Source organism: Zonotrichia leucophrys, chromosome 1, assembly GCF_028769735.1.
Source record: "Zonotrichia leucophrys gambelii isolate GWCS_2022_RI chromosome 1, RI_Zleu_2.0, whole genome shotgun sequence".
NCBI classification, from domain to species: domain Eukaryota; kingdom Metazoa; phylum Chordata; class Aves; order Passeriformes; family Passerellidae; genus Zonotrichia; species Zonotrichia leucophrys.
The window spans coordinates 32,281,811-32,309,297 of NC_088169.1; the positions used below are offsets into that span (position 1 = coordinate 32,281,811).

General features: G+C 34.4%; 1 protein-coding gene across 1 annotated transcript in view; it reads left to right on the plus strand.

Annotated features, from left to right (window-relative positions):
- Positions 1–26,067, plus strand: part of VWA3B (von Willebrand factor A domain containing 3B) — a 60,573-nt gene extending 34,506 nt beyond the window's left edge. The window contains 15 exon segments of the mRNA XM_064714777.1: positions 940–1,122; positions 2,506–2,633; positions 3,701–3,807; positions 4,462–4,638; positions 5,420–5,456; positions 5,578–5,734; positions 9,970–10,088; positions 12,869–12,919; positions 14,094–14,313; positions 17,714–17,834; positions 18,604–18,728; positions 19,921–20,058; positions 20,589–20,686; positions 23,776–23,942; positions 23,945–26,067. Coding sequence (XP_064570847.1) covers positions 940–1,122; positions 2,506–2,633; positions 3,701–3,807; positions 4,462–4,638; positions 5,420–5,456; positions 5,578–5,734; positions 9,970–10,088; positions 12,869–12,919; positions 14,094–14,313; positions 17,714–17,834; positions 18,604–18,728; positions 19,921–20,058; positions 20,589–20,686; positions 23,776–23,942; positions 23,945–24,063 — 1,947 coding nt within the window. The 3' untranslated portion in view covers positions 24,064–26,067.
- Positions 26,068–27,487: the final 1,420 nt, after the last annotated feature.

Sequence of the window (27,487 nt, forward strand, 5' to 3'; positions counted from 1 at the left end):
GTGTCGGCAGTTGGAATTATGAGATGAACGTCATACCTGCAGCGCTGAGTCTTGTGGAGTCTCTTGGATGTTTATTGGCAGTGTTTCACAGTTTTTCTGGCTAAGAGCATAAATTAATATTTTACCAAAGAATAATTTGGCTTCATGTACTACTTATATTCTTATTTTTAATATTTTTATTAAGTTCAAAATTAGGGAATAAGTAATTTCTTTTTTACCTTATTAATAATGTATTTTATACCTTTTTAACAATTAAATAAAGAAAAAGGCTGATGTTGCTTTTAAGTATTAAAGTTCAACCAACACAAGTATTATATTTCAAACATTACTTAATTTGTCAAGATTTTTGAGTATTTTGAACAACTGAAATGTTATCAGAATTTAGAGAACTGAGTCAATATTTTTTTTCCACCAGATCCTTCAGCATTTTTGGAGACGGTAGATCTACTTTTTCACCTAATTTTTATTTCTTTATGGGAGGAGGAAACTAGCTTTCCTATTTTCTCAGCCTCTGCTTTGTTTCCTGCTATTGAATTAACTTTTCTTTGAACTAATTCAATTTCTTAAGAAGATCCACACTTATATACTTCCAAAAATATTTTATATATATCCAGTGATGCTAAACACTAATGTAGTAGTTTAATTTCCTAAACATTAGTAATTTATTTTAAAACTTCAGAAACAAAGAGTACTGATTATATTATAATTTACATCATGTGCCTAAATGCACTTAACAGTCTTTCAAACCCAGTTTTAAATTAGCTCATTTAGCTAATTTCTGATTGAAATAGCAATCTGTATAAAGTGCATACTTTTAACTGATCTATATCTGTCTCTGAGGAACAGAACAACTGATTAAATTGTTACAAATTCTCCATGCTTTGATGAATATGTTTCTAGGTGCCACATTTTTAACATAAAGGTTTTTTTGATTTTCAGCCCCCCCAGATAATTTTGGCTGAAGTCCAACTTCACTGTAAAATTCCCATCCATACTGTATCCTTCAACTGTGATGATATAGAAGCCAATACATTTTTGTATGATCTATCTACTACAACACAGGGACGGTTTCATTATTACAACATTTATTTGAGTGATCCTGATACTCCAGAGTTTGTTTTTGTGAGTATCTGAAAATCAATATATTTGCTGCTTCATGCTACTTTGGAAAGCCACATGACTTGCACTATTGTGATTTCATATTACAATAGATTACTGAGAAAGAGAGGGTAAATCCTAGTCAGATTTGACATGATATGAAAGCAATAATATGATTGTTTTCTGGTAAAATTTTTCTAGACAACAACAAAAAAGGTTAAGTATAATGCAAATTATATTTGTAGTGTTGTTGTTGCAAACACACTCTCCTGATGACCCCTCTTGAAAACTAAAACCTAAAAGTACGTGTAGACCAAATCAGCTCTGGAAGAAACACATGATCTCTGCTGTTTCAGAAATAAGTTACTGCTTAAAATGAAAGCATGGTTTGTATCCTGTTAATAAATAAGAGAATGCAGAGCTAAATTTGAATGATAATGATTCTATGGATTTTTGTGACAAGTTTGTTCTGCAGTAGCTGCTTGGGAGAGATCTATGAGAACTAAAATGACTAGAATAGCAATCATTTATCAAGTGTGACTGAGCAGCTCAACAATCCACAAGAGGAAATTTCTGAATAGACTAACAGAAACACCCATTTGAAACATATTCTTGCTTTTAATTAAAATTAGCACTCAGTGAACTAATTGCATAGATTTCAGAAATGGTGGTAGTTGAACTATGAGGACAAGACAGTACTGGGAAATTTGAACTTTACAGACACCAATTAGAATGAAGATGTGAAAAGAATCCAGCTTTTGAAAAATGTCACTTTTGAAAAATCACTGGGCAATTTCAGTGATTCTGCTGGTGGTGGACTGTGTGACACTGCTCATGTTGGAAAAATGAGGGCCAGAGTCTGTTGTACATCTCCAGACTTGGAGATGGGAGCCTGTGGTCCTGTGGGAGCTGTACAGGGATCATTGTTGGAATTTCCTTCCTGTTTCCTCCTTTAGCCTAAATGATTCCTAGTCAGTTCCAGTGTTCATCTGAAGAGTATGGTTTTTGCTTCCCTGAGCCTGGGAATACAATGTGATGCAGCTGAGATCTGTAGAATAACAGGCAATGTACCTTGTATTGTATTTTATTTATTTGCTTATTTTCTTGCTTGCTTGAAATGAGTGGAGCTAGTGACCTCATTACCTTATTCAGAAACACAGCTGTTCATATCTCAAGGGGAACTGGCTAGTAAGGGAATGCTTGCCATTTTCCTAGAAAGGAAGAATAATTTGAAAGGCTATAATGCCAAGCACAAGAGCCTGCCTGAAAAAGTATACAAAATTTGGAAGCTGTCCTGAATCATTATTCAGAATTATTATTATTATTCAGAACTTGCATAATTTCATTTCAGAAATGAAACATATTTTGGAGCAATTGTACTAAAACATTTGATTTTCTTTTTGTTAGAATAAAGACATATATCTTTTGAAAAGAGAAATTGATCAAGGAGAGAAAGATCTAGAGAAAGTGAAGACCTTTCATGAGAAAAGTCTGATGATGAATTCTTATAGTGAAGAAAATTATCCAGACAATAAGTATGTCCTCATTGTGTTATTATGTTAATGAGAGGTGTGAACTATCTCTTACATTTTTCCTTTTTAAAAGATGTTGTTGCTTTCTTACTCTCAGGGTAATGGAAAAGAAAAATCTGGAAAAATTAACTAATACTGTGATGCCTGAAACAAAATTATTTCAAATATACCAATAGTCTCAACATATTACGAATAATTAAAGCAAAGAGGGGAAATGATTTTTTTGTCTCCAACATGTGGTAAAATTGGTCCCTCTGACCTAGAGAATTCATAAAAAATTATTGTCATCTAAGTAGAGCTGCCTTGATACCTCCTGACTAAATGGTTGTTCATTGGAATATGCTGATTGAAACATGAATTATGGACAAATACACTTGTGTATTTATTTATGCAGTGATACTAAAATCATTAAAAAATGCATTAAAAGAAATCAGATTTCTAAGACAGAAATCTATTTAAAACAGTAAAAGAATGAAAATAAAGTAAAAATTATTACAAGTGGACAGTGATGTGTTATGATTTCATGTATGAAAGGGCAGGTAGGATGTCCAGTATGAAAATGTTTTTAAGTGCTTATTTCAGAATTTGCATATTATATGTTTTATTAATGCTGGGGCATATATATATGTGTGTGTATACATATATGTGCATAGGTATGTATGTGGCAGATAATCTCATTGCTGATGGTAGTTACTTAGCCCTGGGATTCAAAGTAGCTATTAGAGAGCATTCTGTTCTTATTCCAAATACATGAGTGTTATCCTAAAATAATGACCATATTTTAAGTAAACTAAGAAATTGCATTTCAAAAATTAAAAAAACTAAGCATATTTTAACCTGGTTTGAGCTCTCCTTTGAAATGCATATTTGTATAACAGAAAATATTTTGCGCTGTTCAAAGCATTTTAAATCAGTGTTTAAATTGCCAGAAAACTTCAGCTTAGTGTTATTTAAACTGGTGTTATATATTTGCAGTAATTTATTTTTGTCACTGACAAGCTGTAATCACAAGCAGACACACACTGTGTCCCTGTTTCTAAACACATTAAAGAGCTGAGTACTTCTCTTAGGAGTAGGCCGTGCTGTGCTTCAGAAGAGCCATCAGTGCCATCACATGAGCAAACCAGGCAAAGCACCGCTGCCAGTCCAGCCCAAAGAAAGAAAGCATTATATGCAGGTGAGACTCATATGAGCTGTAATTCTCAGAAGAATTCATTCACTAACTTGAAAAGATTCTGTTGCAAATAGCAAAAATCATCCCTCGTTTTGGGAACAAATTGATAGTTTGCTGACTTAAGTAATCATCATTTTGAAAATCTAAACTTCTCTTCATCACTACTTTTCAGCCATCCTACTTATTTGGTGAAAACAGACAAACAAATGTCTGCTCATATGTACTTTGTCACAGGTCCTGCCATGAAAAAGTAGCTATTTTAGCAGAATGTTTTGAAAGCTCTGTAAACAGTTTTTTAACAGCAGATATTAAACCCTAAACTCTTTTTATTCTAAGTACATAATTGGCAAGAATGAAGAGGTGATCTATATTTTACCAATTACAGCATTACTTACACTAATATTTCCCCTTACTACACCCATAATACTACATTTCTCCTGGAAGTGTCCTTTGTATGCAGTCTGAAACTAAATTTACCCAGCTGAAGTAAAATAAACCCTCATCTTTGGGGAAAATACAAAGTACAGCTTAGCATTGAAGTAGTTTTCTGCTTGATGTATTGTGTAGGCAGTCACTTAAAAATTGAATACCAAAGAGGAACTCAAAAATCTGAGCAGTAAGTTAGCTCTTCCTTTCTTTCCCTTTCAACAACTACAGATCAAACAAAGTCAAGTCTGCTGCAATTCCTGAACCGTACTGTGAAATTTAGGGAAGAAAGCCCAGAGGAAGGAGTGTCTCCAGAGGAAAAGAGTTTTTCTGTCAAAAAGGGTGTGAAATGTACAACCATTTTCAAAGGCAAGTTGACAGAACAAGAAGGTCTGACTGGGGAAGATGGTAAGGTTTCTCCCATTACATTTGTAACTAATGGTGACTCATTTGAGGCAAAGCTGTGCAGATCTGCAGTACAAAGAACTGAAACTCAACAGAGATGAAGTGGGGTATTGTGAGAGAGTCCTTACAGCTGTGTTCAGACTCCTGCCAGTTCTCAAACTAGCCTTTTACAACTGGGTTTTCAATGGGACTTAGAAATACATCCAGATAGTATTTATTTCTTTCAGTAATTAGTCCAACTCTGAACTTTATGATACATCTAAGTAATTCTAAAACCTTACCTATGACACTTGAAGATGTTTGACTTTTTTACATTTCAGCATCTTATGTTTAGTTTTTTATATATCTTTTATAGAGCTTTTCGTAGTGGTGTACCTTAAATTAGCCACTCCTGGCCACCTCATTAGTGGTAGTACTTGGTGTTACATCTTGACTTGGGAAATAAGCTGGGTAATCTATGGTCTTGGTCAAAAATAAATAAACTGAAACAAATTCCAGTTTAAAAAACAAATTGCCTTTCTATTTTATAAATTTCTTCTCTGGCTGATTAGAGCTCATGAGGCATGTAGTAGCACTGTTACTATTGATCATGCACCAGGAAGGCAAGGAAACTAAAACTAATTTTCACTGATTAATTTAGCAACTGAAATGTTATACAGTTGTTGTACATGATGCTGCTTGTAGGCTCAAATAAAAAATGATGCTATTATATGGCAACTAATTTAGGCATACTTTTGTGTGCACAAAACCTCTGAGATAACAAAATGCAAATGTTTTCTCTTAGATTTGAAAATGCAGACTGTGAAAGGGGCATCTGAAAGGTATGTGTGTGCATATATGAATGCACAACAAAACTTACAGTTTACATATTTTCTTCAGTCATTTCAAACCTTTCAAATGTGTTTCTACCTTGAGCTACATCTTACAGTCTCTCTTTTCTAGCTCTCTAGATGTCTCTTCAGCTCTTTGGTTAAAGACCCATGGGTTGGCTGCTAGGAGACTCACCATCATGGATGCATTAGCTCCTACAACTGTCCTTCACAGTACAAAATACATCCCAGTTCTGGACAAGCATGTGGTTTCTAAAGTATTTGATAAGGTAAAACTTCTATACTGTTTGAAAGCTAGAACAAAATTTGACAGTGTTTCCAAAAGGTTTTTTAAAATTAATCTCTATGAATGTCCTAATAACATTTTCTGGTATTGTAGATTGTTGATGTACACTAAATTTGTCATGCATCAGTAAGAAGATAAAACTGATAGTTAGTAGTATGTCTTGCATGCTTTACCCTTAAGTTCTTTCACAGTTACCAGCTGGTGTCAGTGTGCAGTCACTGAATGGCAATTTCTTGAGCATTGCATCCTCCACTTATATTTATTGAATTCACTGGAGGATGTCTAATATTCCATAAAATCATCTGGAAAAGGGTATTGGTGCACATTTTGTGCGTTCTCAACTTTTACATGGGACTGCTAAGATATTTTGAAAAGTATTGTCATTCAGGAATTAAAATTAAATTTTGAGAGCTGTAAGGCAATTGTAAGATTATATAAAATTGTGGAGGAATTTTGTATCATAAAGTTTAAATTGATATTCCACTCACAGGAAATCCATTTCATGGCAAATTCCTCTAATTTTTCTTGTGTGATGCATCCTGCCAAATTATGCAGGATGCATTGCACAAGAAAAATTAGAGGAATTTGCCTTGGCTATGCTGCAGCTCCTTTCAATTAATACAAACTATTTCTTTAAACAATCCTCAAAGAAAAAGCTAGCCTTTTTTAAAAGTAATAAAGAAAGAAAAAGGGAATTTCAATAGAATTTTGTATTGATTTAAGTAAAAGATTTATACCAAATGTACACAATTTTACATTTTAAAGTATTGATGCTTGTCTTTTAAATTTAGGAATGGGAATTTTTTGCTAAAACATGCAGACTGTAGAAGAAAAAACAGTTCCTCTCTTTGGTAAAACCAGTTCCTCTTTTTGGTAAAACCAAGTCAAAATTAGGATCTGTAAGGATTTTTTTATGTGTGATTTAAAAAAAATAGAACTAAAAGATGTCTTTTTATATGAGAACATTTTTAAAGGTACATTTTAACATTTCAGATGTAAAATAGCCATTTTTTCAAAAGAATTCAAAGAATTCAGACATTCAGTAGTTACAAAACTCTGCAAAACAATCTACCATAAATGTCAAACAAAAGACATTGGGAATTGCACAAAATTCTTACATCTCCTTTGTGAGCAGTCACTTCTTTTTCCATCTTCTTCTGAATATATCTGAAAGGTCCTCTTTCTTCCATGTTTCTCAGTGAAAAGCCCTTGGAATCCTTTAGAGACAACCATTGCAAAAATATAAAGCAGTCTGTAAAACAGTGTCTTTAAAAGTAGCCTAAATTATGATTCAGCAAGTGCTGTGTACAAGTAGTTTTTAATAGCAAATCATAGGAACTCCATGTAGTCTAGCTCAGGACTGAATTAAGTTCAGTGTTATTTGAATTGACAGGTGCTGTACAGAATCCAAACAGTGATCCATGGGCTTTCTTTAGAATCAGGGATGTAAAAGCAAAATAATATTTTTTGTAATTTCTTCATACCTACTAGTCTCTATTAGTTGTAATAAGACACTCAGTTTCTCAGGCAATGGAGAATTGTTTTTCTGTGAGTAAAGGAATGGGTTTTTCTGGATCTGAAGCTGAGTATGGAAAAGAAAAAGAAGGTTGAGGGTTGCACACAAGGTGAAAGCAGTAGAATTTTTGAGCTACAGAACCCACTTGACCTCAAGCTTCAAGCCAGCATATCAAGAAAATAGGGTGAGACTAGACAGTGAGCTTGAGTGGGAGACTTCCAGGATCTTGATTATTCCAGTACTTCAGAAGATTCCATTGAAGATAATAAATGTACAGATAATTTTGCATTCTTCCTTCTGAGATCCTGGATTTCTTGGTGTGGAATGCAAACATCCTTGTCTGCTTTTCAGGGGATAGTATAATTTTTATTTTCAGCCTTTGCTGGCAGTGATGATGGAATAAGTATGAACAGTTTTGTTATCTTGGAGATGCAGCAAGAAAAAGGTTTCCATGACAACTGTTCATTAACAAAAGACTGACCTGTTGTTTTCAGTTCTGTGCTGTCAGTTTCACCTGAGGTATTTCAAAGAGGTTAATGTATTAAACTACACATCCAGGTTCATATTCAGAAAAAAATATAGTGGCTTGGGAGCTTGTCTACATTATGCTACATTAATTCTGGGGGAAACCTTCCCTGTAGAATCATGTAAATTTATGTTACAGTCTGTGGCATCTAAGTAGAGGTTTGCAAGTCATGAAGTTTTGACTCAGTGCTTTGCTCAAAAGAATTAGATTGAGCCAACAAAACCATCTTTCTTTGGTCTAAAATAAGAACATTTTTATATGGTTATTGTGCTTTGGTTTTCTCTTTAAGATTTTGAAATTTGAGGTTTGAAATAAAAACCATTTTTAAACAAGTGAATTCTTTTAGTGTAAAAGTTAAAGTATTTAATTTAGAAAATGGAAAAACATTTTGGTAATAAAAAAATTTCTATGTGATTTCTATCAGTTGAATCTGTAAAATTTCACTTGGCTTCGTGAGCACTTTTCTTTGTTCTCAAATTATGCATAGCATTTCAAGTTTAGTATTTTCTAAGAGCACATTCCATTCTGGTTTTTGTCTTCAAAAGTGTAATAATGTGTTCATGCTTGTCTGGTCCTTCTATCCTATACAAAATATTTTATAAATCATATAAAATATTCATGTTGCAAATTATGCTGTTTGCACTTGAAATTCCTCTCAGAATTTGTCAGGCTATGTAGACGTGAGCTCCTGCATGGTGAGGCCCTGCTGAACTTCTGTTAACTTGGTTTGAGTAACATCATAGACAGCAATCATGGCATTACAGAACTTGAAGAGGTGTCATCACTTCCCTGTCTGTCAACTTTCAAACTTCATCTGGAAATGACAAGTAGCCAAACATCACTGCTCAGAATTATGGCCAGAGATTTACCTCATCTGTCTCCAGCAAGATGCTTTCACTGACATGTTCCCATTGTCTTTAGCTTCTAAGTGATTTTAAGATTAATTTCATATTAGGAGCTTTTATGTGGTCTGGCACTGATGTGACACAGATTTATTAATCAGAGAGATGCTGTCCTTGGAAAGAGAGGGTCATATAAAGCCACACTGCTGGTCTTGAAATATTATTTTTGTTGCAATTTGAAATCCAGCTATGCTGAGATGATTCAAACACAAGTATAGCATTACTGAAAAATGTTCTCAGTTAAATAATTCTCCTTATTGTTCTACTTCCTGATAGTTTGTCTTATTCCCCCAACAGCGGTTTTAGTTTAGTGTAAATTGAACCTCATGCATGTTTTTCTCATCTATATCCTGATCTCAGACAGGCAGTTGGGGAAGATTCCTACTCAGTCATATGCGTTGAAGACAGTTAAGGGGAGAGCAACACTCTCTTCCCTCTGCAGTTTCTTCTTTGGATTTTTTTTTTTTTAAATATTCGGCATCAAGACATTGATATGTAAAACAGCTATTTGTTTGCAAACTACTGAATAATTTAAGAGGCTGAAAGATGGTGGGACTTTAGACTGAGAGTTTGGAAGGCATCTTTCCTCCCCTTTAGTCATCCATTTCTAACCTTTTCTTTGCCTTTTGAAGATCTACTTGCAGTGGTAATAATTTTTTTTATAATGAAGTTGAGTTACGTAGGTGTTATATTGAGAGATTTGAAAAATATTAAAGTTCCTGATTCTGATGAACCTGATTAGGTTCCTAAATAGTCAAGACAAGTTTTGGTGACCAATGTCCACCTTGTTTGCTCTTTGGTTATCAGTGTGATGGTGAGAAATACCTCTCTACAGATTTACTACTTTAATTCCTTGCAAAAGAAAGTCCTCCAGAAAAAGAGCATTAAATACATTTAAATGTCTACTCTCACACCTGTATGCTACAATTAGATGCTAGAAAGCATGAGAGTGTTTTAAGGCAGTAAAACCTGGAAGATGGTCATACACTAGACATACTTGTTTCCTTCTGACTTTCATTATTAGAGTGAGTTTTTTGACAGTACTGATTTAGTTAGCATTACTTAGTAGTTAGGAATCTTAATTTGTAACTTCTTCTAATGAGATTAATTTTAGAAGAACTGGCTGGAAACTGTTTCTTAATTCTGACATTTGTGGTGCTTAGATTTTTCTTTCTGCAGCTTCCAGTGCTCCTTCTGGTTGTTCTGAGCCTTGGCACTCAGTCATTCATAAATTTGTATGATAAATGATATCTGTGTCTTTTATTGTATGATAGATGTTACCATTGGCCCATGTTAGCAGTGACAAGAAGGAGATTGCACTAATTAATCCTTGGGCAGTGAATCTTGATGCCTATAAAAAGAAGCTGGAACAAGCAATTATATCCTATGAGAGGCAAGTCTACTCGCCAGAAATTTATTATGGTTGCAGTCATATTTCAGTTTTTTTCTCAGGTACTCAGTATTTCCTCACACATGCTTTGCTCAATATTGATAATTCTGCATGTTAACACACTTTAATCAACTAACATAATTTAGGAGAAATTTTATTTTCTTTAAAAAAATTAAAGCAGAATGTAAAAACAGATAATAGGTAAGGAGATAAATAACAACACATTGCTCATATTATGTTTTTTCAGAAACAAAAGCAAAATTCTTTTACTTTTTGGGAGCAAACCCGAAACCAGTCATTGCTCAGGAGGAATTTGGCCATAAAAAAACAATGCTAGCCAGACTTGTAACTTAAAACTAGGCTCCTATATAAACAGGCTGATACTTAAATTAAGGACCTGCTTTTTGCTGCCAGCTCTTTATCACCCAGCTATGCATGCAAAAATATAACTGAGGCACCAGTAAGAAACTGACAATTAAATTTGGTGAATTTTTTTTTGAGAGGCATATATATGTATTGTACTTTTAAATTAAGTGTTAGTAAAAACACAAAAATACAACAGAAGTAAAGAGGAAAAAGGCCTTAGATCTCCAAACTACTTGTTTCTATGATCTAACTTCATGCATTTTTTTTAAAAATAATGCAGTTGACTAAAGTGTAATTCAGTAACCATATGAGAGCTTTGACTTGAATTATTTTAATAAATATTTTTAGGCTGTATTCTAGCAACATTTACAAATGTCAGTATTTTATATGACCAAAACCCCCTTGATGGCAATGTTTAGTCCTTGGTTTTTGATTAATTCCACAGGAGCTCTTTAATGTTTGAGATTGTTTTCCTTGTTAGCTATATGATCATACCATTCTTTCTAAAGCATGTTATCACTTTCTTTTTCAGTCCTATTATCCTAGGATCTTTTGTGATAAAATCGAGAGATTTGATTTGAAAATTCTCTTCATATGTCTAGTATTAATGGAGTTCTGTGAATAAAAGTCTCTTGTTTTCTTTTTTCTGTCACTGAGACAACACTGTTGTTATCAGGCTGATGAAGAATTAATAGAAATTGATATGTCACTTATTTTAATAGAAGGTTCAAGTGGTTTATTTGTGATGGTGAATTCTGAAAAAAATTCAAGTTTTTCATTGCTGTGCCATACCATTGAATGTTTTACATTTACTGACTTTGATTTTAAGGGAAAGAAAATAGTTTTCTGGTTAAACTCTGATAGCATTGCCACAGTCTCCCTAAGACTTTGATAATAAGGATTGCTGTTTACTTCTGTTTACCAACAGAGATCAATGAATCAGTGTATTTACAATAGTAGGATTGAGTTCCTACTTCCATGAAAAAGAGGTATAGAAGACAAATCTACCTGAAGATCCTTGTAATTGGCAAAAAATGAAAAAAAAAAAAACCTCTTTGGTTTTTCTCTACCTGTAAAACAGCAAGGCAGTTAATTTTTTTTAAATCTAAATGTCACAGCCCTTTTCTAGTAACTGAACTTCCAAAAGCTGCACTTCAGCTTTGTAAATAGTGGTTGGTCACAAATTTATTCTGACATATGTAGATGAAACAATACATCAGAGCATCCAGATTTCAAGCACAGAAACAAACATGCCAGTATTTTCCCCTGATGCAGATTGAGTTTAGCAACAGATTTAGAGGGAGAAAAGTGGCAAGGGCAGAATTTTTGTGGTCTGACAAAGAGAATATATGGTATTAAAGGAGAAAAACACTGAAAGCTTCATAATGTGTATGATTTTGTAGAGCCAGAAGCTTTTATAACCAACTATTATGGGTGTGCAGATTTAGAAGGATGAAATAGGCATTGAAGCATGCTGAGACTGTATATTGGGAATGAACTAAGTATTCTTAAAATGCTGGGATTTAGTTTCTGGTAGATAAAATGAATCATCAAGAATTTAGTATTCAGAATCTGTTGTTAATGTGCTTTTTTTTTTTGTGTACAAGCACCAGTAAATCTGGCAAGACTACTTGTAGTTAAGTGAGGTTACAATCTGAATTTTTCTAGCAATGAATTTGTTCTTGTACCCAAAGGAAATTTGGAAATTTTTTCTAGAATTACAGTAATTGGGATCATCAGTAAAGGTTTGTTTCTATAGGTGAAATACAGTAATTGAGTGATGGCTTGTTTGGGATGTTAAGCTAGATGATCTTGTAAGAGTTTAAAATTTCTGTCTTAAAAAGCAAAAGCAGAAAGTTTAGTGATGCTTTTAAAAAAATCTCAGAACTGCATTGCTTTGGGATAATCACTTCTGTTTTCCTGTCAGTAGTTTGTTTTCATAGCCAGAGTTTAATGAATTAGAAACTTGAATGGCACAACTGAGGGATAATCTTAGCAGGGAAAAAATGAGAAATTAGCATTACTACATTCAGACTACATTTTCTGAAAATGTTTAATTGGAGGAACTGTGCATCTTAACTGGCATTTAATCAGTTTTGTTATTTGATTTAACTTGCTGGTGCTGAAGACAACCATCCATAGAAAATCCTGGCAGGAAGCAGCAGTGATTGCCATTAAACCTTCTATGACCCTGAAACAGTCATGCTGTTATTTGATGGAAGATACTGCTTTCCCATCTTCTTTTGCAGTTGATAATTTCATAGCTGAATGATAAGGATACAATTTGATGATACAGTGTGCTTGGAATACAAATCAGTGCAGATATCTTAAGAAACTGTGTTTATTTGCTAGTTTTGAGATGATCAGCTGCACAAGGAACTGCATTTCCTCAAAAACTGCTTTCCTTTCTTTAATAGGCGCCTGAACCTAGTTATTTGGAGAGCACTCTCTCAGGAGGAAAGAGACAAGTAAGCTATCACGTTTGGTTTTCTAATGTGCCTCTGAAGGTCATAAATATTTGGTGGATTGTTATCACTATTTCTATAACCAACCAGTTTTAATTTTCAACTATTTCACAATTATACCTTGTTTTCAAAAATGTATATATGATATGGAGTAATACTAAATTCTGGACCTCCTTTTTGTGGTGCTGATTATTTTTAAAAGAAAGGACTTACATCCCATTTGAATTTTGCTTCTCTATCCTTTATCAGTGTCAAATGCAGAGCCTTGAGAGGGCAGTGTGTCATTGCTTTTGACATCAAAGTAAATCTTCTCTCATCCTGTAAAGAGCTCTCTAGTGGCTGGTTTGTTAAGGTGTAATAAGCACCTTAAAAGCATGTGCTGGAGCTGTATATCACTCTGGAAGTTTGTACTATGTTAACCTATTTTTTTCTATTGATTTAGAAAAGTAATTGCTGTATAAACATCAGTGAAGTTAGCATCTGTTTGTGCCAGAGAGTAAGGCAAAGATCAATTAATGAAAACTGAATGTGCCTGAAATAGTTCTTCTCAGAAAAATGGGAATGAAAACTAGAATGCTTTTAAGAAGATATAAGCTAATGAGTAAAAAACCTACAGTTTTATAATTTATAAGGAGAACTAAAACCTCATTCTGGTGCAGAGAGGAAATGAAGACTGTTAAACAAAACAGCATGTAATGAAAAAAAAAGGAAACAGTTGTCTCTTGATAGACAGTGAGTTGCAAAATATAAGAATTTGACAGGGTGTCATCCACAATGTTTAATTATTGATAACATATGGCCAATTATGCATGTAATGAAAAAAATGTCATAGCAATTGCACAGTCTATTGCTAGAGGAGCATATAAATCATTATAGTATTGTGCATAGATATTAAAATGTTTGATTTATTTTTCATAAATTATGACTCAGCCACTTGAATTTCTCTGTAGCTGTGATTCTATAAGATGTAGTTAGACCAGGCATGATTGTTCCACCAAACACAGCAGTATCTGGATGAAATGCAAGAACTTGTAGCATATAGAAGATAAATTGGGGAAATCTGGTTCTTTATTCTGCCTTCACAATTTGTGACTCTATCTGTAGAGCTTTTAAACTTTTTTTTACAACTTTTCCTACTTGTGATTATTAATTTCTTTAAAAATATATCATTTTTAAGATTTGAAGCAGACGGGCCAGTCCCATATATACAGCATAAAGAAACTTTGCTGGAGGCTTTAGAAAATTTGGGATGGCCAGTTTCCTATGAAGATGTAAAATTGTTGGAAGATGAGATATTGACAGCATTAACATATATACAACAAGCCTCTGATCTTCAGGAAGCTGTCAAAAAGGAAATTGAGAAAAGCTCAGTATCATACATAAACAACAATAAAAAGGTAATATATGGGAAGGGATTTTTCCCCTTAGATATTCCTCTTCACTATGTACCTCTGGAATATTTTTTTTCCATTAACATAGGTGATAAAGTAGAATTTTAGCATGATGCTAAATAAAATGGATAGAGGAAAGAAGGTTGTTAAGAAGAGAGCAAACTTTCAATTACTTTGTTTAAATATTGGGGAAGCAGAAGTTCTGAAGCTTCAGAGACAGCCACAGAAATTGAGCCTCTTAGAAGTAAATCTCAGCAAAAGATCTTTATCTCTGGTATAATGATAGCAGGAAAGAGAAATAACAGATATATTAAAGGCAGTCTAGATACAAGATTTGTTGTTGGGTCAATATCTGATAAACAGGACTGAAAAGTATTCTAATATTGGAGTAATTCACTGTGATCTTCCATGGTACATTTCTTGTAAAAAAATATAGAGGGAAGAGGTGGGATTCAGCTTCATTTTTGTACACTAAAATTTAACTGTCTCTAAAATGTGGGTATATGTGAACTGGTAGGCAATATCACAGCATTGTGAACTGAGTCAGTGGCATCTGGAGCTCATTTTGAAGTGGACACCCACTTTCAGCCAGGCAGAGAGGCTTATTTTCTCTCTCCATTTCATTAATACTTTAGTCTAGCATTAATACATTAGTCTAGCTACTCTGAAACTGCAGTTGAAATTGGTGGTTTTGTATATATATATATGTGTGTTTTCTGTAGTTTTTGAGTTTTTAAAGACTGCACATTTAAAAACATTTCAATGTCTTCTTAAAACAGATGATCTTGATTCATTTCACATTAGTTTGAAAATATTACATTGCTATTAGAGCTATTCTGATTATTGGTTTACCTATGCTGTATAATGTCCCAATACAAGAACAGCAGAAACATGTTTATGTTTCATTTGTTGAGTGTAATTTTACTGTTGCTTGGAACAACCAGTGTGTGCTCTCAGACATGATGTGATTAACATTGTGCAATCACTTATCCTGAGTCAACCTGCTTTAGGAGTCTAATCAGAGCAGCATCTTCAGTAATTACTAATCTGCAACTGAAAGGCTTCAGGAGTGAGAGGCAGAAATGCAGATGTAATTAGAATTCTGTTTATGTAGCAGAAAAACAATGGAGAAAAAAAGAAGAAGAATGGGAAGGCTTTTAAAAATTTTGTTGAAGGTTTTGGCAACTGTGATGTCTGCCCACAAAATGGGTCTAGAGAAATAAACTGCCAACTGAAATACGATACAGCTAGGAAATAGCTGATATGGCACTGAATGAAAACTGTCATTGTGACATCATAGAAAAATCACAATTAATCAACAAAGCAGACTTTTAAATTTCCTGATGATTATTTTTTTTTAATTTTAAATAAAACACCATAGTTTTCAGCTCTTTCTATTTTGGCCGTTTCATAAAAATGGGCTAGGTCCATTCAGAGTGGGCTTGTTCCCACTGGCACCCAGAGAAGAGTGGTGATTGCTTCACTCTGGAGGTGTCAGGATTATGAGAACCCAAAGTTTGAGCCAAGATACATGGAGATCTGAGGGTATTCTTCATGTCTATTCTCACTTGTAGTAGGAAAGTGCAAAGACTATTCTTTTTGAAAGGGAATTAAAAAATGTAGCAGCTAATGGAAGAAGTAAACAAAGTCTCCTTCACCCATTAATGCATTGCCTTCAACAGAAGCAGAGCGAAACATGGTAAAAATCTCTGAGAATCAGATAGGGCTCTTTTGTAATAAAAATAATGAATGCCAGAAATGGCCACTCCAACAGTGTCTGCTAAACACCAAAAAGCTGTGTGAGAGCAAAGAAAGATGGATTTGAATTTCGACAGTGTTTCTGAGCCACCTGAATTCTGCACAACTCGGAATCCTCATTGTGGATGCTTGTGTCGTCTTTAGTATTTGGATTAACATGGAGTGCTGGAAGTCGCCCAAGTTATTAGTCAAGCAATACAAATTAGTTGATAATAAATATTCAGCAGCAGCTGTCCTTTTGGAGTCTGAGGAATTAAGTAAATGCTTTACCCAAATACTTTTTTGTGTCTGTGGAACTGTAGGTCTGCTCTCATATCAGCCTTTGTTGAGTTATACTTCAGGCAGTCAGTTAAGCACTATGAAGAGTCTGAGTTTAAAAATCCAGACTGTTCATATAATTAATATTCTGTAGGGGTAAAGAAAAAGCTAGAAAAATCCCATGTATCTCTAATTTAAAATATCTCCTTGCCTCTTTTTCATGTTTTGCTTATTTTTCGGACTTTTTTCTTAGGGTTGTTTGTGATTTTTGAGAGGGAGTTTGAAAAAAAGATACTTTAATACTTATAGGGAAACTGAGAACAAACAATTCAGTCAAAGTTATTAATATATTTTCCATCATTATTGACTATTAGGGAAAATCAAATATCAAATCAAATACAATTTTCAAGAAAAAAATTTCATCAGAAAAAGAAGCAAGTCATACACATCCTAGCAAGCAGGAGTTTTATTAAGAGTCTGTGAGTTATGGTCATTTTTCGGAACAATGTGTAGATCTATGGAAAAGCTCGAGATTTTGAGTTGCACATTTTTATGATTCAGAAAAACCATGTAAGAGATGGATGCCTGCAAATTGTCCACAAGCTAGACTAATAAATATTTTAAAAACTCATGGTGAAACTAAGTAATTTAATCATGAAAATAAATGCCACGATTTTCATTTAGTGGTGAAACTGATTTATTATAAGCAAGTTTTGCACTTGCTTGTAATTTATATTTAGGAACATTATTGTGAGCAGAATGGCAAAAATGATTAGTGCATGAAGAACCCCAACCGGTTGGGCAGAATAATGGACAGTAGCAGGTCTGGAAGATGTGGTACAATATTTTGCTAAACTGAACTGTTTTAAAATGCGAATTGAATTTTGAATTTATAGTAAATAAACGTTTTTCCCCAGACATTTGAAGATTTGTTTGAACATTTTTTAATATTTTATTTTTTAATGATTCATCCCATACAGTGAGATACTTCTAATGCAAATCAGATTACTGTGAAAACTCTCCTGTCTGGACAAAATAAATATGTAGAGCAAATTTTCTTATTCTGAAAAAAGAGCTGATTTTTCCTTACGTCATCCTTTAATATGAATTCTGCAACTTTGTGACATTTTTTGTAGAAAAATGGTAGCCAGAACACATGAAAATATTGGTATTGTTCTGACCATACAGAACAGGATATTATAGTGAAAACACTTATATGAGTACCTCCTGTACTTAGAGCTATTCTTAAAGTTTAAAGCATTTCCAGTTTGCTGGGAATTCTGTACAGATCTTATAGCATTACACCTCCTCAGTTTTTAAATAATTTCAAATAATCGATTAAGGCTGACTGCATTAGCTGTTGTAGAGAAATAATTGTCTCAAATTACAGAGATTTGAAGAAGAAAATGGGAAGCTGAAGTCTAAGACAAGACAAAAACATCAAATATTTGTAACTCACAAAAGCCAAAAGGTAATTGCAAGATCAGACATCACAGGATTTTATTATCCAGGTATGCATTTTTGTCCACATTTTCAATATTATTTAATGCTCCTTTACACTTATAAAGCATAAGTTATAGTCATAATTAACTTCTTCTTTCTTAAAGACATTTACTATTACATGTGCATATTATTTTAAAATGAATATATATTTTGTATGTGCACATATATATGCATTTATAAGAAGACATTAATTTTGTAAAGTTGGAGAGCAATGATATGTTTGTCTGTGAAAAGTATGGAAGGAAATCATGAGCCAAACTTTTGCATGTGTCCAAAAAAGATCACTAAATGCTGCTGCTTTTTTGTTGAATTTTAAGCCAACATGGTTAATAGGTAAAGCTCAGTTCTGTTATTTCACACAGAGAATATTAAAATATTCTCTGTGTATATGCATTTATCTTTGTGTTATCTTTACTTGTTTGGTTGGGATTTTTTTAATTACATATTTTTAACTGTGGTAGTGGTTTTGTTATGTTAACTGTCAGTTTTGTTATGTTAACCTGATTAGCTTACAAATTTCAGACCTGTGCTTGAAAAAGACTTAGTTTTCTTTTTATAGCACTATCAAGACTGGTTAGTAAGGCAGGGTTTTTTATAGGTTCAAATGTCTCCATTGCCCTAGCACAGCTCACAGTAGCTAAATGAAAATGAAGAATGCATAGTATAGACATGGCTGACCTCAGTGATGTGTGACAGCCTATAGGATTCCTTTACAAAATAATTACCACAAGGGGTGAAAGAAAAATAATTTTAATATTTTATTCTGGCTTTTTTTAGGAACTGTGATAAAGAATATCAGTTCTACCTGTGCCCTTGTTGACTTCAGCAATGGGGAGAGCTGTGATGTCCTTGTCAAGTTCACTATACCTGTGGGAGGTGCTATGCCTTGCCCACATCTGCAGGTGAAAACTGTATTTTTTTCATGATTGCACATATGGATTTTATATTTAAAAATATGAAATTCATTTTATTTTTAGGTAATAAATTCTAGATTTTTTTAAAAGTCTCTTAGATGCCTTTATTTTAAAGAAGAGGTTTTTCACTATGGTAATATCATACCATTTTCAACATGGAGTTTTTCATTTGTTTGAAGCTTGTTTTCATTGTAATTGTATTCCTTTGTTTATTAAAATTATGTGTTCTAAATTAGTCTATATTGTTTTGTTTATAAAACATGAATGTTTCCCCAGCCATAGAAGAAAGGTGAACTATTTATTAGTACAGTTATTATTTCATGGCACATAGATTATAAATTAAGAGAGCCTTTTTTACTTAGTGTGAGCAGTTTACTTACAGCAGGTTTTAACCATTTGGTTTTCACAGCATGTTTTAAATCCAGCAAATATCCATATACTAAGGCAAATAACAGTAATAAAAAATTATAATCCCTGTTCATTTCTGATTTTCTTTAAAATTCATCAGCTGACTATCTGTAATCATAGCTGAGTTTTTTTGGTGATTCTTATTTTACACACCAGAATGGTGATGGTTGCATAGAGGATACAGGATGGATCCATCTGTTTTGAATAAAAGAAACATGTTTATAATTGCACTACTATATATAAAACTAGAGACATACTGTTTTTTTCAGTTTGAGATAAAGACAAATCCTGATATAGTAGCTCCTGATAACTCTGTAAGTTCTGTATCCAACTCTAGAGACCTGCAGAATTTGATATAAAACTGTGACTTCTGTGTTAATTTTAAAAACAATTTTGGATAAATCAGTTACATCTGGAATTATCTAAAATTCCCAAGGTTGGTTTGTTGAAAGACTTAAAATTTGCCTAGAATCCAAGGGAATGCACAGTTTGTAAGAGTTTCCTCATTCAGTTCAGCTTGCTAGCTAAGCCCAGGTACATTTAACAGAGCTCAGTGCTTTATTTTTGTTTTGTGTTCTCTCCCTGATTCAGTGGAAATTGCATGATCAGAACATGCAAGGACCAAGTTCTTCTTTACTTTCAATGGTCCATATTAAATCATGGGAACATGATAGAATGATGATTCATGTAAAAATACCTTAGTAGTTATGTCTTGTAAAGCTCCCAAGTGGTTCTTGCAGTGGTTCTTGCACTGATGCTTTCCTGTGCACAGGTTGGAGACTACGTGTTTGCCAGAACCGGGACACGGGCAGAAAATGAATGTTATGTACCTGCCATTGTCATAGCAACACCACAGAGGGTGGAGACAGGTGACAAATTCTACACCGTGCTGCTGTTCAACAATAGAGAGGTAAGTAAACCTAGGGGATGATACCAGGCTGGCTGGTTTTGAAGAGGCAGATAGAATTTTCCAGGCTAATGGGCTCTCTGTCCCAGTCTGAGTTTCCAGCTAACCAGAGTAAATCAGATTTCAGAGTGCAATGAACAGCTCATGCAATAAACCTGAACGAAGAAATTCTGTTGGATAATTTATTCTTAAATCATACTCTGTTCTTTCTTCTTTAATACATTTGGTGGCTTTCACAAGTTCCATGCTTCTAAAATAAGAAACATAGGGAGTTTTAACACAGTCAGTATAGTCTAAAATTAATTCCATTATGTTTGTTTGGTTTGTTTTTTGTTTGTAAGCCATCATGATAATTTTACTGCATTTTTCACAGCATGCATTAAATAAAATTTACTTTGCCCTTGAAACTTTTATATTAATTATCTTTATTAGAGGCTGATTACAGTTACATTTAAACAGTTGATTTTTTTATGCATATGTATCTTCATTGCTTTTGAGTTTTAATTAGATGAATATTGTTTGTGTTATTGCAGGAACACTGTATAAGAAGCGAGCTCATTAAAATCAGCCAAACCAAGTATGCTTATTCCTGTCAGTACATAAGAACGATGCAGACAGTGGATTATGAGGTGTGAGTATGTTTGAACCGAAAAATACCAAATTTTTAAAATTTGAATCCTAAATGTTGCACTTTGAGTTCAGCTATGCTGTGAGGTTTCCATTCGTAGTACTCTAACTACAGCTATTGTGAACTGGCTTACTCTACACATGCAACTAAGTGTATGTGAAAATTTACTGCCTTATTTTCATTCTAGAAACATTGGTGGGATCTGATGATTTGAAGCTTAGTCCCAGAAAGTTGTTAAGGGGATTGCTGAAATGTGAGAAAGAGTTTCTATTTGTTGTAGACCCTATTTTACTTTTAAAATACTTATTGTAACGTCAAGCTGCACATAAAAATGCAATTTTTTTTTCTAAAAGACACTTGTTCACCTTCTGAACTTAAATCTGGAGATGGAGAGAGTGTGTAAGATGAGTATGAGTCCCTACTTAGGTTCTGCAGAATTAATGGGCAGCAAGATATGAAGTGTGCACTGAAAATGCAAGTGTTCCAAGTGTTTATGGTTACTTTTTAATCTTATATTAAGTTCTAGTTTAATCCAGTTGAAATTGTGACAGCCTTCAGAGCAATAACAACCTCAGACAATGTTAGGATGGACAATAAGATCAGAACAATCATCTAGGAATGTTTCTCCAGAATAAATTCCCAACCTACAATTATTGGAATTTAAAAATTATCTGAGGCAGAATTGGAGTCTCTGTATTAAACAGCCTTGATGGAATTTTCTTCCATGAATTTGTGCAGTTTCTTGTTTTGAAAGCATGTAAAACTTTGTCATCCATAGCTTCTTCCCAGGGGAAGTTGCACAGTTTCACATTTTGTATGAGAAAACATAATTTGGTTTTGAGTCTTCCATTTGCCTTGACATCTACAGAATGAAGGATTTCCTCTTACATGTAGTATGAGCACTGCTGCAAAAGAATAATATAATCTCCATCATGGGAAGTTTATTTCCAAGAGGAAACATGAACAGGGAAAATCACAGAATCACAGAATTAGCTTGGTTAGAAAAGACCTTTGAGATTGAATCCAACCTATCACCCAACACCACCTTGTCAACAAGAGCATGGCCTGAGTGCCAAATGCAGTCTTTTCTTAAACACCTCCAGGGACAGTGACTCCACACTCTCCTTGAGCAGCCTTCCAATGCCCAGTCACTCTTTCTGTGAAGAACTTATTCCTAATGTCCTGCCTAAACCTTCTCCTGGTGCAGCTGTCACTGGTTACCTGGGAGAAGAGACTGAACCCCACCTGGCTGCACCTTCCTTTCTGGTAGTGGTACAGAGAAATAAATTCCACCATTAAAGGCAATTTTAGATCACAGAATCATGGGATGGGTCAGATTGGAAGGGGCCATAGTGGGTCATCTGGTCCAACCTCCCTGCTCGAGCAGGGTCATCCCAGAGCACATGGCGCAGGATTGCATCCAAATGGTTGAGTATTTCCAGTGAGGAGACTGTACACTCTCCCTGGGAAACCTGCTCCAGTGCTTGCTCACCCAGAGATGTTCTTAATTTTAATTGAAATGTTCTAATATGATTATCATCACTAAAGATTTAATCTAAAAATTATGGGTGAGGGTACCAGTTGTGGGCTTGATCTATGGATTCACTGAGAATGACAGAGTGAAAAGCATCTGAGATTCAAGTCCTTTGATTCCCACATATTTTCTAGTACTGATCCCACTAGACTTTGAAACTCAGCCTTCCACCAGCTTGCAGCTACAGCACACAAACAAATGAATGCCTTCTCTTTGCTGAGCAAAATTCCAAATCTGGGAATACATCAATGCCATTCCAGGCCATATAATTGATATGATAGTAGCCTCTTACCAAGAAGCAAACCTGAAGACCATGGTTTCCTTGTCAATGCAAACAACCAGTTGAAAAGAGGGAGGTATATAACTGGTCTGAGTTCCAGCAAAAGCAGCAGAAGTCTTTCCCTTCTACTGAGTTGGATTGTATTCTGAGGTACCATATTAAGAAAAGATGTGATTAAATGCATGAGCAATAAGAATGGTGTCCATTCTGCATGCTTTGTTTCATGAATGAGTGCTTTGGTACAACCATTCACTCTCCAAAGAGAACTTGTTATCAAGCTGACTTGCCATTTTTATGTACAAATGAGGAGAAAATTGAATTTTGCATTGGCAAATGGAGGAATTCTTTGGAGAATTTACTGAAATGAATGGAGTTTTTATTAGAACCCCTGCTTTTTATGAGGACGTGGAAGTGTGCTTTCCAATGAAACTTGTTTATTATATTTCTAAAATAAATCCCTACCTCCTATGTCCTACTTAGAGGGGGACACTGCAGCATATTGCTCTTGCATATCATGGATATGCACAGATCTAATAAGAAAGTGCTGACATTGTTGATAGGAAAAATGCAAAAGCATAATTTAATTGGAAAGGAATCAAAAAGTTTGAATGCAGTATTATATTAGAACCTCAAAAAGAGACAAACTGCTTCTGCTAAGTGCTGGAGTAGTAAGGGAAAAAATTAAAGGCACAGATTCCATGCTGACAGGAAGTCCTCAGTGCCTATAGATGTTATACAGTGGCTTGGCTATCTCCAGCTCTGAGTTCTTTGAGATTGTCTTTTAATGTTTTTGTGTCATGTATTGGGGATTATGCTTAATTGAATAATCTTTAGAGGTACTAATATAGCTCTTATGAGACATTAGCATCTGTTTGGGGCATTTTCCTGCCATCACTGTGGAAAGAAATAATTATGGCAGAATAAGCACTCTGCAAATGTAGCTAACAAGTTCCATATGCAAAGTACAACACTGTGTGATCTGGACCCACACAGCAAAAGGGTCCATATCCTTTTTGCCCACATCCTTTCTCTAGTCATAAGAGGCAGATAAGATTAAGGGCCAGAGCCCTGTTTTAGGCTATCCTTTACTTATTCTATAAGTAAAAGGGAAGCTGAATTGTAGGACATTTACAGCCCTGTCAAATGGTCAAGAGTGTGATAAGTCCTTCTCTTGTCAGTACTGTGAGATGTGGAAAAAGGTGAAATATATGTCCTGTAAAAGAGGCTTTATGAGGTATATGCTTTTAGCTTAGTGGATTTCCTTTTCTGGTTTTCCAGCCTGGATGCTAAGACTAAAAAGCCCTGCCCTCACTCAGCTGTGGAAGATGAAGGAGGAGAACAAGCAAGAAAAAGTATAGTGAAAGAAAAGAGGGGGAAAAAGAAAAAGAAGAGGACAACAGTAGACAAAAGGCATCCCAGGGAGATGATGTCAAACTTGGATAATCTTTTGTCTCCAGAAGTGAAGTAAAACAGAGAGAAAGAAATTCACTATCTAGCAATAAGGAAGAATGTAAAGATGTAGCTCTGAAAAAGTGTAAGGAATTAAACATTTGTGAGGGCTTTTAGCTATTCCCAACACAAGGAACAGATTTCTGCATTTCTGGGTGTTAGCCAAGTTAGCTTTCCTGTGTCCTATATGATGAAATTTTTTTACCTCCTTTAGAAACTGTTCTTGACACTTTCTCAGTGTGTGTTTTCACAGCAGCAGCAAGAAATGAATAAAGCCCATTCCAGAATATCCCACCTTAATTTCCCTAACAGTTGTAGTAGCAGTGAGGATGCAGTAAGACCAAACCTTAACACCTGCTTGTAAGCAGAGCATTTATTCCAGTCCCTCTACTGTTTGTTCTTTGTTAGACCAAAGTTATGTCTATATTGTGGGTATTAAATGATTGCACCTGTAGCTCAGTGCTTCAGAGGTTAAATTGCTTTTGGTGTATGAGCTGTCTCAAGCTGACAGCAGTACCTACTCCCTGTCACTCTGGAGCAGAGACTGGACTAGTGTAGGCCTGCCATTATATGTATTTCAGCTCTTCATTTTCAAGATCCTACTGTCAGTGGAAAGATAACGGGATTTTTATCCATATTTGCTAGGTGTACCTCCTTGTATCATTTTAAATATGTTTTCAATGGCCTCATTATTTATTTACTTTCAGAAGTGATGAGTTATAAATTCACTCAATCATCATGTTTTCAATCAACTTGATTTAGCTCATCTGAATGTTCCTTCTGTGTTCTCTCTCATCCTTTAAGGATTGCCTGCAAGTTCCATATACATTGCTTATAGGGGGAATTATGGTCCCCATTATATAATGGGCATTTTAAGAGTGGCCTGATCAGAATTATATGAGAGCAAAGGTGTTGGGCTTGTCCAGTGAAAAACCATGGTTTCCAAAGGTGGGGCTACATCGTTGGAAATTCTCAGTTATCCTAGACACTTTCCTCTTGGATATTTTGAGATGCAGATGCTGAGGAAATGTGAAATAATCTTAATGTGATCAGCAAGTCCTGTAACTGATTCCCTGCAGCTTGCAGGAAAGATTACACCAGAGCAGTGGTTATCTATGCATTTTAATCCTTCCTAGATTTAGCAAATAATCTCATAGTATTCTAACAAGGCTTCAATGTCATATGCAGGTCAAACATGCTGAAAAAGGTACCTTGTCCTCTTCTTGTGACACCATAAATATTGAATATGTTTTTTTTTTTCCCTAAAGTTGATTTTCATTTACATATCCTTCTGTGTTTTGTCAGAAAGGGAAAAGTCAGAGCTGATAAAGATGTTAAGTAACACTGTATGGTCATCCTCACATGGTTTAATTAGATACCTCTTTATCCAATCTCTCTACGTGACTGAATATTTATCTTCTTTGGGTGTAGATAGTTGCCCCATTTTCATACCATGCAAATGTTTCAGAGCACTCTGTGTAAGTTATATAATTTTATAAGTTATATCAAATGTGCTGCCTGACCCCTGACACACACATCTTTTTGAACTGTGCTAATACTGGATTTAATTTTAAAGATTAAGAATATGAAGAAAACAAATTTGCCTGGCTATTTTTTTCCCATCTGCTCAACTTCCAATCAAGTATGAACTATTAGTTTACACTTACTGCTTGGCAGTTCAATATGTGTTGAGCACCAGTGAGATTCCCCTATGCAGGTTAACACTTTTCCTTAGAAGTTGTCATATTTGATTACATTGATGTGAGTAGGTGTTAAATAACATGGATGAGGAGTTGGAAAGCCCTGCCATTCTAATTAATTATTTAGTTAGTCTCTGTGGACCAGGTATTAAAAATATCAGGTGTCTGACAATGGACTTTGCCTTCATGGAGTTTTTGTAGTGCTGAAATAAGGCTGGATATTCAAGTCAGGAGCCTAAACTACACAAGTAAGGTAAAACACCCTGTTTTCCTCTTCAGACTCCTGTATCACTCTGAAGTCTCAAATATTGCCTTTCATATGCTGGACACACCAGTGTTCATCAGAGTGATCCCTTTCCAGGTTTTCCTAATTACTTCATTATTTCTGCACTGTTTATATCAAAGGCAGATTTTTTTTCCAAGTCAGCATCTCAGAGAAATGTTTTGAATAGCTGTGATAATGACAATTTTTATAGTTAAATATCTTTTACAGTAAGGTAAAGGTTATGGTTTGTTTTTTTTTTTTTTTTTATATTTCTAAAAGCAGTCTGTTAAACTGTTTTTTTTTTTTTTCTGAAAGATGTATATTTCTCCCATGTATTCTTTTCCCTGTAATATCAAATACCTAAATAATCTGGATATCTTTTAACTTCTGAAAAAGCTCAATAGTCCTGATCTGTTTGACTGAAGTAAAGGCATTTTCTTCATATTTGTATAAACGTTTTCTCTACTTATGTATGTGTCTAAGGCATTAAAAGCATTTATGCCATCACTGCTTCTTGCATTTCCTTTAAAAAGGTTTATCTTGTCACTTTTTTTGTCCAGATACATACACACACACACACACACACATATATTTATATATATATTTAGTAATCTGACTGGGCTATGTTTTGTAACTATTTGATGTGTTAATCAACACTTCTGCCTATGTTTCTGCTGCCTTCATGTGTACATTCATCTGTTACATAAGGAAGTTCTCCTGAACTTGAATGAGCATTGCCAGATTACCAAGATGGATTTTTGTGCTCCCCAAGTTAATGTGGATTCAGCTACATGGCTCTTATACAGGTGGTTGATGAAACCTTGTATTCCCATGTATTTCCACAGACCTGTGGGCCCTATATGAATTAAGGGAATTTGGACTGTTTGTGGTTTGGTTCATGCTCAGCTAAAATATTTCTGATTGTTAAGAGGAATCAACAGCCCATTCCTGATGGTCCTACTTGCAGAAACAGCATGAACAGAAGTGAATAAAGATTAAGTAATCATGTTAGTTATTTAGCATATATTAGCTTCATTATTGTGTTGAAGTGAATTCTGCCTTACTTCTTCCAGAACTACTATATTTGAAACAATATTATTTCAATATGTATGCTTGCCACTCTTAATGTGTTAAGAGTAAGAATAAAGAGAGTGAATGAAACTCATAAGAGAGTGAATGAAAGCCTGACAAATTCCTGCTGACTGTTGGCTAATGATTCTTTGCCTTGGAAACTTAAATAATACTATTTGATGTAGCAAGACCATTGATACTTAACTCTGTCCTTGGTTATTGCAATAATTGTTTTTATAGGTGCAATAAAATAATGTATCTCTTTCTGTAGAAAAATTCTTCTGTCTTTCTAGTTTTCTCTGTTCTGTAATGCCTAAAATCAATGTTCATTCGACATAACTTCCTTGTCAACTTCCTAAAATGTATATCTAGGAAAAAAAACAAAACCAAAAAAAATTGGTGTGAAGTACAGGTATGATACACAGTACTGCACTGCATTGCCTGATGCATTAGCAAATAATAGCTATCAGAGCCAAAATCTCCTTTTTCATTTATAATGAGATGT